This window comes from Anser anser, assembly GCF_964211835.1.
Source record: "Anser anser genome assembly, chromosome: 7".
Taxonomy (NCBI): Eukaryota; Metazoa; Chordata; class Aves; order Anseriformes; family Anatidae; genus Anser; species Anser anser.
The window spans coordinates 13,178,169-13,194,546 of record NC_139727.1 but is presented as its reverse complement, the minus strand read 5'-3'; the positions used below and the strand labels follow the sequence as shown (position 1 = coordinate 13,194,546).

Below are 16,378 nucleotides of genomic sequence, written 5' to 3'. Positions count from 1 at the left end.
GTGGTTTTTATTTTTACCTTGTGGATTCCTTCTTTGTGTTTTCTGTTCTTCATTTTTTGCAGACTTGGTTGCAATGTGCTTTCTGTCTTTCATTTTATGTTGCTTTTTGTTTTGGACCAATTGTCAGTATATGGTTCATTCCTATTGTTTATTTCCTTTTTAATCTTCTTTTGCCTCCTCCATCCCAACTCATGCAAACAATTGTATTTGCTTTTTGTAATATTACAACGTTTACTGACCAATTTTCTTCTCTGGTCTCTCTGTTTTTCAATCATTTTTGTTGATTTTATGTTTGATTTTAATTTAACAATTTAAGAAACAGTTGAACGGAGTGCAGGAGCAACAAGATCCCTACCTGCTACTTACTCATACAAGCCATTCTTTTCAACACGGCCATATCAGTCATGGACAACAGCTCCAATTACAGTGCCTGGGCAAACCAAATCAGGCTTCACTTCCTTATCAAGCTCTTCCTCTAACACTCCTACAGCTTCCCCATTAAAATCAATATGGTCTGTTTCTTCTGCTTCTCCAATCAAATCCACGTTAGGAGCTTCTACCACATCTTCAGTTAAATCTGTTAGTGATGTAGCATCTCCGATTAGATCATTTCGGACAATCTCTTCACCAATAAAAACTGTGGTATCACAGCCTCCATACAATATACAGGTTACTTCAGGCTCTTTCGTCAGAGCTCCCGCAGTGACAGAAGCTGCTAGCCTAAAAGGGCTGGCATCCACTACCACATTCCCCTCTCGGACATCTCCAGTGACTACAGCAGGGTCTCTCTTGGAGAGATCATCCATAACCATGACGCCTCCAGCATCCCCCAAATCCAACATTAACATGTACTCTTCAAGTTTGCCTCTTAAATCGGTCATCACATCAGCATCCTCACTTTTATCGTCCCCTCTAAAGTCAGTGGTGTCACCTGCTAAGTCAGCAGTTGATGCTGTTTCATCCTCTAAGGTCATGATGGCCTCGTCTCTCTCGTCGCCAGCAAAACATGTAGCTGGGCACACAGATGTACCGTTGCTTAATGGGTCTGTGTCACCTCTGAAATACCCATCTTCTTCCAACCTAATAAATGGATCCAAAGCTGCAGCTGTTTTTCAAGACAAGATCACTGCAGCTGCACATTCTGCAAGTTGTGCTGCTAGTGCAGTTGCTGACACAGCTGAGAGGGTGTTTTCAACTGCTTCAACAATGTCATTTTCTCCACTCAGGTCATTTGTGTCTTCAGCACCATCAGCTTTCCAGTCAATAAGAACTCCTCCTGCAGGTGCTTTGTATACAGCCCTTGGGTCAATATCAGCAACTACCTCATCCGTAACTTCATCAACAATAACAGTGCCAGTATATTCTGTAGTCAATGTTTTGTCTGAACCAGCATTAAAGAAGCTCCCAGAGTCATCTCCGCTTACAAAATCAGCTGCTGCGTTACTGTCACCTATTAAAACATTGACTACAGAGGCACGCACACAGCCTCCCTATAATCGAACTTCTTCTCCAATAAAATCATCCTTGTTCTTAACACCCTCTGCTCTCAAATTGTCCACACCATCTTCTTTATCCTCCAGTCAGGAGATACTGAAAGATGTTGCTGAAATGAAGGAGGATCTAATAAGAATGACTGCAATATTGCAGACAGATGTCGCAGAGGACAAACCATTCCAACCTGAGATACCAAAAGAGGGTAGAATTGATGATGAAGAGCCCTTTAAAATTGTTGAGAAAGTAAAAGAGGACTTAGTAAAAGTTAGTGAGATACTGAAAAAAGATGTGTGTTTAGAAAGTAAAGGGTCGGCTAAAGTATCCAAAAGTGATCAAGGACACCTATCTGAGGATGACTGGGTAGAGTTCAGTACAGAGGAGATTGATGAAGCGAGACAGCAAGCTTTGACAACTCCTATATCTGTTCCAGAGAAGGTCCAAATTAAAACTAAAACCATGTCGGAAAAGGATTATAACTTGTCAAAAGTTATTGATTACTTAGCAAATGATATTGGTAGCAGTTCATTAACAAACATAAAGTACAAGTTTGAAGAGGGGAAAAAAGAAGGTGAAGAGAGACAAAAACGCATTTTAAAACCAGCTATTGCTTTGCAGGAACATAAACTTAAAATGCCTCCAGCCTCCATGAGGCCTTCAACATCAGAAAAGGAGTTATGTAAAATTGCAGATTCCTTTTTTGGAACAGATACAATTTTAGAGTCTCCGGATGACTTTTCTCAACATGATCAAGATAAAAGTCCCTTATCTGACAGTGGCTTTGAAACAAGGAGTGAAAAGACACCTTCTGCCCCACAAAGTGCTGAAAGCACAGGACCAAAACCCCTTTTCCATGATGTACCCATCCCTCCTGTCATTACAGAAACAAGAACTGAAGTAGTGCATGTTATCCGCAGCTACGAACCGTCATCTGAAGAAATTCCAGAGCAGAAAGCAGAGGAGCTACCAGCCTCGAAACCTGCACCTACATTTATGGAGCTGGAGCAAAAGCCTGCTGGGTCTATTAAAGAGAAAGTTAAAGCATTCCAAATGAAAGCCAGCAGCAGTGAGGAAGATGACCACAAATGTGTCCTTAGCAAAGGTGTCCGAGTAAAAGAAGAAACTCATATCACTACGACAACTAGAATGGTTTATCATAAACCTCCATGCACCGAAAGCACATCTGAAAGAATTGAGGAAACAATGTCTGTTCATGACATAATGAAAGCCTTTCAGTCTGGACGTGACCCTTCCAAAGAACTAGCAGGTCTGTTTGAACATAAATCATCAGTAACATCCGATGTTAGCAAGTCTGCTGAAACTTCACCACAACATGCAGAGAAGGACAGCAAAATGAAACCCAAACTGGAGCGAATAATAGAGGTCCATATTGAAAAAGGTAATCAGGCTGAACCTACTGAAGTGATTATTAGAGAAACAAAAAAGCATCCAGAAAAAGAAATGTATGTATATCAGAAAGACTTACCTCGGGGAGATATTAACTTAAAAGAGTTGGAAAAACATGATGCTTTTCCTTGTTCAGATGAACAAGGTCAGCAAGAAGAAGAGGAGCTCACAGCCGAAGAGTCACTTCCTTCTTATCTGGAATCCTCTAGAGTTAACACTCCCGTGTCCCAGGAAGAAGACAGTCGCCCTAGTTCTGCTCAACTCATGTCTGATGACTCTTACAAAACACTGAAGCTTTTGAGTCAGCACTCAATAGAATACCATGATGATGAGTTGTCAGAACTAAGAGGGGAGTCTTACAGGTTTGCTGAGAAAATGCTTCTTTCAGAAAAGCTAGATGTTTCTCATTCTGATACTGAGGAGTCAGTTACTGACCATGCTCTACCCCTTAGTGCAGAGTTACAGGGGTCTGATAAACGATGCAGAGAAAAAGTAGCTACTGCCCCCAAAAAAGAGATTCTCTCCAAAATCTATAAAGATGTTTCTGAAAATGGTGTGGGTAAAATGTCTAAAGATGATCATTATGATAAAGTGACAGTGTTACACTATACTGGAGATGTTAGTAGTCCAAAACATGCGATGTGGATGCGCTTTACTGAGGACAGATTAGACAGAGGTAGAGAAAAGTTGATATATGAAGACAGGGTGGACAGGACTGTTAAGGAGGCAGAAGAAAAACTGACTGAAGTATCACAGTTTTTTCGGGATAAAACAGAGAAGTTGAATGATGAGCTACAGTCTCCAGAGAAAAAGCAGCATAAAAGAAATGGTAAAGAAATACATTCTAGCCAGAGCTCTGCCAGCAGCAGCCCTGAGAAGGTTCTGCTCTCTGAATTACCAGCGTCCGGTGACGAATGGAGTAAGGTGAAGCAATACGCACATGATGGGAAATGTTTTCCCAAAGTGGATGAAAGAAAAGTGTCCAGTTTGCCCAGCAGTCCTGAAAAAAGGATATTTGTGCAACCAGCAGAGGACTCTAAACAAACTATGGAACACAAAGGGAGTGCTCAGCAGACTGGAGTACCTGAGGTTTCACAGACTGGATTTCAGCTGAAGCAGTCAAAGCTCAGTTCCATTAGGCTAAAGTTTGAACAAAGTATAAGCCCAAGGAGTAAGGATCTAACTCAAGAAGAAAAAAAGCTGGACAGTCAGTCCAAAATTCCAGTAAAGAAATTGCAAGAAAGTAAGTTACCAGTGTATCAGTTTTATTCCAGAGAGAAACATGCAAAACAAGTAGAGCTCGTTGATGGGAGCACAGCTTTACAGAAAGAGGTGAAAATACAGGAAGATTTTGTTCCAGGTAAAGGAAAAGCTATAGAAGACTTTTGTGCTTCAGAGACACAGAAGCAAAGAACTGAAATGAGTAAAAGCGTGCCAGAATACTTTTCAGAACTGCAGACAAAAGACCTGGTCTATGGCTCAGACTCAACAAAGGGACACTGGGACAAAAAAATCTATAGGACATGGGAAAGTCCTGGAACTTCTAATCATAAAACACAAAAAGAAAAACTTTCACATGTGCTTGTTCCAGATACAGTGAAAGAAAACCATGTTGATCATGTTGAAGCTAAAACTGACAAAGAAAGTGAATTTATCACTGTGACAGAGCACAAATTGGCAGCAAATGGAATTCATTCGGAAGAAGTGAAGGAACTGACTGTAAAATCTCCCTCAAAAAAGGTCTTATACAGAGAATTTGTTGTCAGGGAGGGAGAACATAACGGTGAAGTAGCTGATAAAATGTCCAAAAGGAAAGAAGAAATTGCTGTGTCCCATATTCCAGTCAGGATTGTTGAGGAGAAGAGAGCCATGCTTGATGGAGTTTATCAACTTTCAGCTAAAGTATCCCAATCAGCTGTGATTAAGGAGAAAGTTGAGAGACAGATTGATTATGTGGAAGATGATCAAATAAAGCATTCAGAAATCAGAAAAGTTACCAAGCAGCAGAGCTCGATAGGTCTAAGTCCTCCTGTTGAGGAAACTGAGTTATCCCCTAGCAAATCACCAGATTCTTTAGAATTTAGTCCAGGAAAGGAATCTCCTTTGAGTGACTTAGTTGACCCCAGTGCCAGTGATTACTTGAATAAAGTTGCACCATTAGTAAGTACTGAGGGAGTGAAAGAAATTAAGACCTTACCTGTTTATGTCAGTTTTGTTCAAGTCGGAAAGCAATATGAGAAAGAGGTGCAACAAGGAAATATAAAAAAAATTGTCAGTCAGGAGAGTAAGACAGTACAAGAGACAAGGGGGACATTTTACACAGCTAGACAGCAAAAACAACCTCCTTCTCCACAAGGCAGTCCAGAAGATGACACCCTAGAACAAGTGTCCTTTATAGATAGCTCTGGCAAAAGCCCTTTAACACCAGAAACACCAAGTTCAGAGGAAGTGAGTTATGAGTTTACATCTAAAACACCTGACTCACTAATAGCATATATCCCTGGCAAGCCCAGTCCTATACCTGAGGTATCTGAGGAATCAGAGGAGGAAGCAGAGGCTAAATCAACCTCTGTAAAACAGGCAGAAGTTGAGGAACCACAAACTGACAAATCACTACCTAATCATATAAATAAGGACTCTAACAAAAGACCAAAAGGTAACAGAGTTGCCTACATTGAATTTCCTCCTCCTCCACCACTGGATGCAGACCAAGGCGAGGCAGAAAAGAAGCCCCACTATTCCACTGAGAGTGAAATGGAGATGACAGAAGTGAACTTGCAAGATGAACACGACAAATACCAACTGGCTGAACCAGTTATAAGAGTGCAGCCGCCGTCTCCTGTGCCACCGGGAGCAGATGTCAGTGACTCCAGTGACGACGAATCTCTCTATCAACCTGTTCCACTTAAAAAGTATACATTCAAACTGAAAGAACTGGAAGATGACCAGAAAGAAACCTCAAAACCCAGAGCCCCCGAAAAGGTTGAGAAACAGAAAGAGTTAGGACATCCCACTTCTGGGAAACCTAGTGAGTTTGACGTTGGGCTTGATTCACCCCAGAATGATGTAGTGCAAAATGGGAATAATAATGACCAGTCTGTCACAGAGTGTTCCATAGCAACCACTGCAGAATTCTCCCATGATACCGATGCGACTGAGATTGACTCTCTTGACGGTTATGATTTGCAAGATGAAGATGATGGTTTAACTGAGAGTGATTCTAAACTTGCAGGTCCAGCAGTTGAAACCAAAAAGGACGTATGGACTACAGAAGGTATTCTAAAGCAGACTGATCGCTGCTTTAGCCAGAGTAAACTTGAAGTCATTGAGGAGGAAGGCAAGGTAGGCCCTGAAGAAGACAAGGTGCCTTCGAAGGGTCCAGCTTCTGAAAAGGCCGGAGATAAAAGCGAACAGAAGTCAGGGGCACAGTTTTTCACTTTGGAAGGCAGACACCCTGACAGGACTGTGTTTCCCGATTCGTATTTCAGTTACAAAGTAGATGAAGAATTTGCAACACCTTTCAAAACAGTGGCCACTAAGAGTCTAGATTTTGACCCGTGGTCCAATAACCGAGGTGACGACGAAGTGTTTGAGACTAAATCAAGGGATGATGAGGCTAAGCCATTTGGTCTGGCAGTGGAAGACAGATCTCAAGCAACAACACCTGATACAACTCCAGCCAGAACTCCAACAGATGAAAGTACGCCAACTAGCGAGCCCAACCCCTTCCCATTTCATGAAGGGAAGATGTTTGAGATGACTCGCAGTGGTGCAATTGACATGAGCAAGAGGGATTTTGTTGAAGAAAGACTCCAATTTTTTCAGATTGGTGAGCATACTTCTGAAGGGAAGTCAGGGGACAAGGGGGAAGGGGATAAAAGTACAGTCACTGCCATCACACAGCCACAGGCAGGGGACAACACTGTAGAAACAAACCTAGAGAGACCAGTAGAAACAACAGCAGATGAACATAAGCCCATCATCCAGGCCAGTGGAGATTGCATGGAACAAACACTTGGTAGTAACTCACTGGAAAAATCATCGGCAGCAGTAAACGCTTCTAAAGTTGATCCCAAATTGCGCACACCAATTAAAATGGGAATTTCTGCTTCCACCATGACTCTGAAGAAAGATGGCCCTGGCGAAGTGACAGATAAGATAGAAGCTGTGATGCCAAGTGGTCAGGGATTAGAAAATGAAACCGTAGAAGTGATTGCGAGTTCAGCTTCTAGCCAGACAAGCTGTAGGCAAACAGAGAACACTGAGTTTCCAAAAGATAATTTTAATAACAACAACAATTTGGATTCATCTGCTGTCCCTACAGATGATATTACCTGTAATGTAGTGCTAAAAGAACATTCAGAACCGAAATGTTCCCTGCAGAAAGCTAATCAAGCGAAAAGCACTTCAGGAAAAGGTACAGGGACAACACAAGGACACAGAGTAAGAGATAAGCAAAAAGCACACGGAGAGCAGCAAAAGTCAACAGAGTTGGTAGGGACTAGAGGAAAATCAAAACTTCCTGTAAAGGCCAGCTCAGTAAAAGACGTCTTGCCACAAAATAATGTCCAAAGCAATGCAGGGAGTAAAGTGAGACGGGCTATTAAGCCTGACAAAGCAAAACAAGATAATTCTCCTCCCTGTCTAGAAGCAAGGTCTAGGATTCCTGTAAAAAATACACATAGGAGCAATCTAGCTAGAAAACCTGCAGCCCTGCCAAAACAAGAGCAGGTAGAGAAAGAAAAAACAAAACAGCTTCCTTCTAAATTACCAGTAAAGGTAAGATCTACCTCCGTCACAATGACAACAGTTAAAGTAAGAAAAAATCAGCTTAGGGAGGTATGTAAACATTCTATTGAATATTTTAAGGGAATTAGTGGTGAGACATTAAAGCTTGTGGATCGTCTATCTGATGAAGAGAAAAAGATGCAGTCAGAGGTCTCTGACGATGAAGAAGACAGTACATCAAGGAACACATCATTATCAGAAGCTACTCAAGTTTACCAGCCTTCCATTACATCGAAGTCTGCTAGAGATATGAGAACAGAGGCAGCATCTATAAAATCAAAGATTGAAAAGGCCGACAGTGAGAGGAGGAGGAGTAAGAGGACTGGTGAGAATGAAGGCAGTCAGGTTTCTGGAGCTCTCATGGCTCACCTCGTGGAGATCAAGCCTAGTTTGTAAAACTTTCAACTTGTTGATCCTAGTGCATGAACTGTTGTGATTGCCTGTGGAGTGACTTAACCGTAGTTTTCATTCTGTCATTGTCATCTGTACGTGCTGTCTTATACTCTTCTTTCTTCCTTTAAACAAATCCTGTACTGTAGAAAGCTAGTGAAGCATGCCAAAGACATTGTTGTAACTCAGAAATGGAAAGTTTTCTTTTGTGACAGCAAATTTGTTCTGTCAAAGTAGAGAAAATAGATGTTAATCTGGTCTTGGTGGTTTCCACCAGTAAATGAACAACTTGTGTACAGTCTAACGGCTAGATTGTCAGCATGTTTGGTTTCATTACACAACATCATGTAGTTTGACATTTGGCTTTACACAGGTGAAAAAATGTGCTTTGTAGGTTATTAGGACACACAACCATTCTAGTAAACAATATAATCACCGGCAACTTAGTTGAATTAAAGCTATTATTTATAATAAACTATTGTCCGGTATTATGGTTTTCTGTGCAAAACCCTTTTAATCAAGAAATTGTAAATCACAGGTCCACAGAGTCCATGTGAACGGACAGATATAAGGATGGCAATTGTAGCCGATCACCTAGGACTTAGCTGGACAGGTAAGCTTTTCTGCTTTTATATTGAAATCAGCTGTTACATTCTCAGGTAGTCTTTTTACTAAAAGCTGCAGCAAGGTCCCCATCAGGAGAAGGCCTCCCTTCTCCTGAATTTGCACTGAACCTGGCCTCCCAAAATATTCAGCAGATCACTTGGCAAAGATGCCCAATAAGAAATAGCTGTGAAGAACTGTCTTACGGGCTCACAATAAATCAAACAGAAACTGATAGCGCAAACAGTTAAAATGAGTCATTTCCCAACATGTTACACTCAAATAGTTGAGAGAATCTTATCTGCTCAGGGTCAGGGCTGTCTGTGTCTCAGGGCAGAGAATCCCCCAAAGTGCTGGAGCTTTTTAGGGGTCCCAGCAGCTTGGTGCCATGTGGGGTTGCCTCGTCATACACCCACTGTACCCTCCGCAAACTGACGTGCAGAGCTGGCCCTTCATGGGCTTATGGGTGCAGCAGCCAACTCTCCATGGGCATAGGTGAACACAGTGCTGGTGCCTGAGCTGCACAGCAAGCTCGCAAATGAATGATGGTCACCAGAACAAGCACATTATCAGTGAGCAGTGACGAGGTCTCCATGGAGCTTTACTTTGCTCTGGTTAAGTGTCTTACTGGGTTTAAATACAATAATAACTCAAAGAGATGTGATTGAAAATTCAGAATTGTGCCTGTCTTAGGAAATTAAAATGTAAGTGTATAATGCCATGTTCATTATTATCTGTTAAGATACCCATTTATGTCAGGTAGTTTTGTTGATGTCTGTGTGATCTAAGAAAGTTAATATTTCTAAGCCTGACAGGATAATTGAGAGATATGTGCTTTGTTTGGTGTTTTTGTTGTTGTTTTCTTTCTTTTTTTCCTTTTTTTCCTTTTTTTTTTTTTTTCTTTTTGCTTTATAGAACTGGCAAGAGAACTGAATTTTTCTGTGGATGAAATAAATCAAATCCGAGTAGAAAACCCAAATTCTCTTATTGCTCAAAGCTTCATGTTATTAAAAAAATGGGTTACCAGAGACGGGAAAAATGCTACAAGTAAGTTCAAGCAGTTACTTCTGTTGTTTGTAAATTATAGCCCATTCCAAATGTTGCCTGTTCTAAGTAGGTTAAATTGAAGAAAACAAAATGAACTTCTTTCACAAACCACTAATGGAAAAAAAAAGTTTTAGTTATATTTTTACCAGAAGCCAGAGATGTGTCATATTTATTCAGTACATATGCAGAAGGAAATAATCTGTTCTCCACATCCATAATTGATGGGACAAGTAATAAGCTTAAATTCCAGCAAAGGAAGTATTAGGGAAAACTTGCCAATAGCAAGGAATGTGAAACATGGAAATAGGCTGCCTGGAAAATTTAGGTAGTCTCACAGTACTGCAGGTTGTAACAAGACTATATACCTTTCTGTGAGGAGTGGCGGGTGTGACTGGGACAATGGATCTCTTTGAGGCCACATTTCTGGGCAAATTCTGCTATTTTTATCTGTACTTGAACTGCTCAAGTTGAAATAGAGGGTTGATTTTTGCATTAGGTCAGTAGTGTTTGTTACAGTTGTGTAATCCACAAAACCCTACACGGTATTTGAGTCAACTTGGATCTTTTGCACCATAAAAGTCGTTTCCAGTATTACTGTGTTCTTGTAACACAGGATTATTGTAAATGAGATTTCAGGATGGATTGCATGAATAGCCTTACATGCATTATTACCTGCATGGCTACCTGTTCTGTTCCTCAAAATAGAATGGTAACAAGGATCTTTACATTCCCTTTATGTTCCAGTAAAAGGATATTTTGTTTCAGTAGTAAGTAAATATATTATTTAAGAACTCCCTGACCTTATTCTTTGTGGTTCTCGTGTTATAATAGGATTATACTTGGGGAGAGGAGAATCTTAATAGGTATATATCTTGAGTTAGTAGGCAGCAGAATGTCTGCTTAGACAAATGGAGTTTGCTAGAACCAAAGGCATTGGGACAGAAACGTATGCAAGCAACTTATAATTAGCAAAATGTAAATGTAACTGAGAAAGACAATTACACAGTTCTGCAATGCTGAACTTTTTTTCCTGACATGTCTTATTTGTTTTTCAGCTGATGCCTTAACTTCTGTATTGACAAAAATTAATCGAATAGATATTGTGACCCTATTGGAAGGACCGATATTTGATTATGGAAATATTTCAGGCACCAGAAGTTTTGCAGATGAAAATAACGTTTTTCATGATCCCATTGATGGTAATTGAATTCCATGGTCATATTTAGTTCAGTGGCAATAATGCAATAATGTTGTATGAACTAGATGGTTAAAAAAAAAAAAGGAAAAAGTAAATTCTAAACAAGTAACTGGTTTTCATTTCAAGGGTTTTTCCTCATAGTATGATATTTAGGTTGCACATTAACATCTCAGAGAGTAAGCTCAGGATCCCACAAATGCACGCCTCAGTGAGCTCGTTCCTACCAGCCTCGCCTCAGTGTCAGTTGACAAAACCTGATTTTTTTTCTCCTGTGGTAGTTGTGTTTTGATGCTTGCCCATGTATATTTTTAATGTGCTTGGTATTGCATGCTTTCCAAGCTTGCTGGAAATAGACACACATGCACGCGCACACATGTATATATATTTTCTTTGGATTTCTGTCTAGGTAAGTAACAGAATTCTTCAAAGAAAAAAAAAAGGAAAAAACAAATCAAGTGTGTAGCAGTTGCGTGAGATACGTTAATGTGCAGTTTACTACCCAGCCTGAGACAAATAAATATCAGTTATTTTGAGATTTTCACAAAATTTTTGTGATTTTGGACCATTATTGTCCAAATGTACAGTGGCAGTAGAAAAATAAGAAAATGTTTTATTATTGCATGAGAGAATATCTTTGTCAGCCTACTAATGAATAGAACTGTTCAGTGATCTTCACATGGAAGCTGTACCCACTGAGCACAGAATGGTGCTGGTTAATTTTGAGCCAGATCTTTAAAGGATAAATGGAGTTCTGCTTATAAAACAGAATTGCCGTAGGTATACTTAATATTTATCATCATGTTGAAGATGCTAAATGTTGTTGTTTTGTCTTTTAAATGTTAGTTAATGGGCACTGGGTTGCTGCATCCTTTACTTTCATTTTTGACAAATTTATTATAAATAGCTTGTTAAGTAAGACTTTTCTCTTTTGAGTTCTATTTCCTTTGCTTTTTGTAATTGGTTCAAATATTTATTAGTCTCTGTATTTTAGTAGGATGTTTTTGTAGTCAGAACATATAAGCTCAGTGTACCTCCATTACTGAGCAGCATTACTGGTCATTGAATCATTGCATTACAGAAAAAAATTTCTGTTGACATTTTAAGAAAGTTGCTCTTGAAATGTTACTTGCGCCTTTCAATAGTAGCATCAGTATTTTTATGAAAAAATACGCTTTTCTGCAGTTGCTTTCTGTCTCTCCTCTTCTCTGAGCCTTCCTCAAGCTTCCTTTCCTCACCAAGACCAGACCACCTTTACCTTTCTCTCAGCTGATTCAGGAAATAAAAAAAAGGGAAAAGAAAAAAAGAAAACCCAACCCTGTAAATGCACGTCCCTTTGCAGGCAGTACAATGTCCAGTTAACCCCACACAATGTATTTTTTTTTCCTTTTGTAGGTTACCCAACCTATAATTTGCTGGAGAAAATTTCAGATTTTGTTGTCATTTTATATTTATATTCAGTTTAATCCTTTTGTATGATTTTCCTGTGTTTTCATCGATTTCCTTTTCTTTTCTCTCTTTATTTGATCAGTGTATCTGATTGTACCCATGTCGCCAAGATCACCTCAGTCTCCAAGATCACCAAGATCTCCTTACTCACCACAGTCCTCTCACCTGTATAGCTTTACTGTACCTGAAATATTCATATAGCTCTCCCTGTGTTTTTGTGTTCTTATCCCTTTGCTAAATTCCCTTTTTGGTTTTTTATCCTGCTGCATATTTAGATCTACTATTCTTTATTATCCTCATTGAGATCCATTTCTGTTCCTTGTTCTTTAACTATTCCATTCTTGTGGCTCTGTGGTTAAATGGAGATATAGATTAGTAGCATTGTATTGCTAGTATTGTGTACTTTTTGATATAAGTAAGTTAAAAATGTGGACCTGTTTTAAAAATAATACCTACTTGCAAAAAAGTGGCTGTCCTATGTTTTGATCTGCTTCTGTCTTTAAAGTTTATTTATTAAAATTCCAAATTCAAGGAAATAAAAACTGGGAAAGAAAGATATACACAATTTGGCTGCAAGATGTTGGATTGGATATAAACGGACAGCCACCCCTGTCCACATTTAATTCCATGCATGCTTGTAAGGCAATCTGCTATAGCTTGAAAATGTTCAAATGGCTGCAAAAAACAATTGTTGAAATCTTTACAAACTATTTACAAAATACTCAAAAGTACTGGCTTTGCTGTACTAGCTATTTTGGCAATGCTCATTTTTGTTCATCTAATTAGAACAAAGTAAATGAATCTATCAGAACTGCATTTGTTCTTAATCCGCATCTTCACAGTTTTCATACTTTATGTAATTCATGAATCATTTGACATTTGCTGGTTCGTTGCTCCATGCTTCATCCCAGTTAGTCCAAATGTGCTGTCTTCCTTAGGTTATCCCTCCATTCAAGTGGAACTGGAAACTCCCACTGGGTTGCGCTTCGTGCCGCCCACCCCTTTCCATCAGGACGATTTCTTTAGCGACACCTCTAGCCTAGAGTCACCCCTTAGAACTCCCAGTAGACTGAGTGACGTGGTAGTGACCTCCCAGGGACATGTAGATGGTACAGCAGCAACACCGCCAGTGGTGACTGAAGAAGATACTTCTCTGGACGACAGCAAACTCGATTTCTCAGTGCCTAGAGAAGGAACTCCCAAAGATATTTCTGTAGGCCAGAGCCAATTGGAGGAAGTGGACCTTAAAGATTATCCGCGGTATCTTGGTAGTTATGGCGGGATACCAAAGGATGCTAAACAAAAGCAGAGTGAAGAGACTAGCAAAACAGGAATAAGGACTGAACAGCCTGAGAGAGAAAAGTCTGGTAGTGATGAGGAGATGACGGAAGAAAAGTTTAAATCTCTGTTTGAGGACATTCATCTGGAAGAAGGAGCTGAGTCTGAGGAGATGACGGAAGAGAAAGTATGGTCAATTCTTAAAGGTGTTCAGCAAGCAGAACGCGAAATGTCTTCAATTACAGGTTGGCAAACCGACTCGTCAAGTGTCACTGAGCCACCAACGTCGGGACGCAGAATAGGTGGTAGCCTGCTAGATCGTCTGGATGATAGGTGAGAATCTGCTTACAAAGGTGTGCGTGTAAGCGAGCCTAACTGCGCTGCTTTCACCTTCAGAAGCAGTGCTCAGGCTGTGGTTCCGTAGTTCCCTGTGTGTATGTGTTTATATACATATACGCACGTGTATTTAGAAGAAAAAGCGGTGCTTAACTCAGTTAGGCCTGAAACGCATTTAACTTTAAACATGTATATATAGCAGGTTTCATGCTTAATATAAGATTAGTTTTTATTACATTTTCTAGATAATATTGCTTTTCATGTTCTTTGTAATTGTGTGTTTCCATTCTGAAGGAATCTAAGCAGGCATAGATGGAATTGGAATGTGGGGCTACGAAATGTATATCAGTTGAAACTGTAATACTGCATTACTCTTATTTCTAGAGTACCTTTTTAGCAGTCACCCTTTTCATGGCATATCTGCCTTCCCTCAGATAGTCATCACTTTTCCATAACCCAATTTTTAAATTGTCACTGTTTTTATAACACTTACTTAAGTGTGTTATGTCATGCTAATTTACTTGACGTTTTAAGAGATGAGTTGCAAATCATAGGAAGGTAAGAATGACAACACCAAATCCTTTTCGTCCCATATACTGCCTCCCAACAGTGAATGAAGAGGATGCTTGGGGAAGAAAATTCCATTTTTCCCTCCTCTGCTTTCCCAAGGTCAATTTGCTTTCAGCATAATGACCTGCTAAGATGGTGAATGCTTTCTACATATTTATCCTCAACGTATTTCTCTTGCATGAGCCTTTGCAGCCTCCCCTTGGACCTACATAAGTTTTCAGCATTTACAGTATGTACTGGCATGTTTGGCCATACTGGTACCCACTGGTGAAGATCTCCTGCTCTTATTTTGAACTTGGCTTCTGTGATTACTAATGGAAGGAGCCAGCTCTGCATGAGGTGTAAATCAGCAGAGAATGACTGTCTGCAGAGTAGTTTTCTCTCTGTCAGCAGATCCTTTGCATCTTTGACTCAGAATGTTTAAGGGTTCCAGGTAGCATGAGGTACTCTTACTGAATCAAGCGGGAACATGGCCGTTGATTTCAGCAAGCTGATTTTTCTAACAAGGCCATAAAGCACTTGATCTACTAGTGTTGTGATTCCTGTTGTTATGTTAAGCAATGCTTGTTATTCTGCCTTCTATACTCTGTTCAATTAATAAAATATCTCTTCTAGAAGTAAAAGGCCTTCCTTAGAAGATGACCTGTCCATTTCTAGCTAGATGAATTCAATTTGCTATCTTCTATAACAGTTTTGCCAGCAAATAGCTGTAGTATTTTTATGTGTACAGTCCAACTGTTTATTTGAAATGTAAGCAAAATAAAACAGAAACCTGTGCATCAGAAGTGCAGGTTAAACCTGCCCGAAGGTAATCTGAGATAAAGTTTTGGCCAGAGCTTTGTATCTCGTAGTAATGTTTCTTGCTGTTGGCTCTGTATATTATTGAAACTGTACTGAGGAATTATTCTTGAGTACTAATATTTTTTAAGATGCATGAGTTATTGGAGTACAGGTACTACAATCGGAGGGGAAAATAACCAAAATTATTAGTAACTGCAGAGTAACAGATACTTTGTTCACCTCCTTGGTTAGAGAGCAGGTTAAAGAATTACTGCCTTGGGGATTTATCTCGTGATTATACAAGGGAAATGGTAGGTTTTGTGTATTTTTCTTTCTCTTTTTATTTTTTTCTTTTTTTCCCTTAAGTTGAAGGGAATTAACACATAGCATTTGGTCTTGATTCCAGTGTCCACCATGTTCTCATTGCTTCTGAAAAGATACCGTGATGCAGACAAGGCTATTAAATAGATTGATGCTTGCACGCTGAATTAAAAATTTTACTTTGTCTGAAATGTGTGCGCTGAGTAAAGGCTCAGTAAAGGGGTTCAGTGCTTCTGCCTTCTGTTGCGTGATTTAAACACTGAACGGCTGTCTATTTTTTTCCCCTGTAGCTTGGACCAATGTAGGGATTCTGTTACCTCATATGTCAAAGGAGAAGCAGGGAAGCCAGAAACAAATGGAAGCCTCTCTGAATCCACAGCTGAGATGAAAACTAAATCCTATGTCCAAGAATCTTTAAACGATGTGGGAAAACACAGTGACAAAGAAGCCCTGAAAACAAAGCCCCAACTTTCAGCTGGTACTGATGAGCAAACGTTATCATCAACCGCATATCAGAAATCTTTGGAAGAGACTAGCAAGCCAACAACAGAAGGCAACAAAACATCTGTGCCTGTCAGTGTGAAGAAGATGAGCTGGAGTTCTTCAGAAGATGGCAAGCCAAGAGCAAGCATCCAAGAGGAGGAGGGAGCAGTAATGTCTGAACAGAAGGTACAGTATGTCCTGTAATTATTAACTGCTTGAGGAGTCCCTATTGCTTAACAT

The 16,378-nt window shown here is 39.8% G+C and overlaps 1 protein-coding gene across 14 annotated transcripts in view; it reads left to right on the top strand.

Moving 5' to 3' along the window:
- ANK3 (ankyrin 3) overlaps positions 1-16,378 on the top strand; it is a 363,472-nt gene that overhangs the window by 328,242 nt on the left and 18,852 nt on the right. For 6 of the 14 annotated variants that reach the window (XM_083845297.1, XM_083845296.1, XM_083845286.1 and 3 more), the window contains 5 exons: positions 8,615-8,689; positions 9,595-9,726; positions 10,782-10,925; positions 13,309-13,981; positions 15,946-16,324. In XM_083845297.1, the coding sequence (XP_083701423.1) occupies positions 8,615-8,689; positions 9,595-9,726; positions 10,782-10,925; positions 13,309-13,981; positions 15,946-16,324 (1,403 nt within the window). Of the gene's footprint in view, positions 1-316; positions 8,012-8,614; positions 8,690-9,594; positions 9,727-10,781; positions 10,926-13,308; positions 13,982-15,945; positions 16,325-16,378 lie in introns of all 14 variants that reach the window. The other 8 variants (XM_083845284.1, XM_083845291.1, XM_083845290.1 and 5 more) reach the window with 4 other exon arrangements.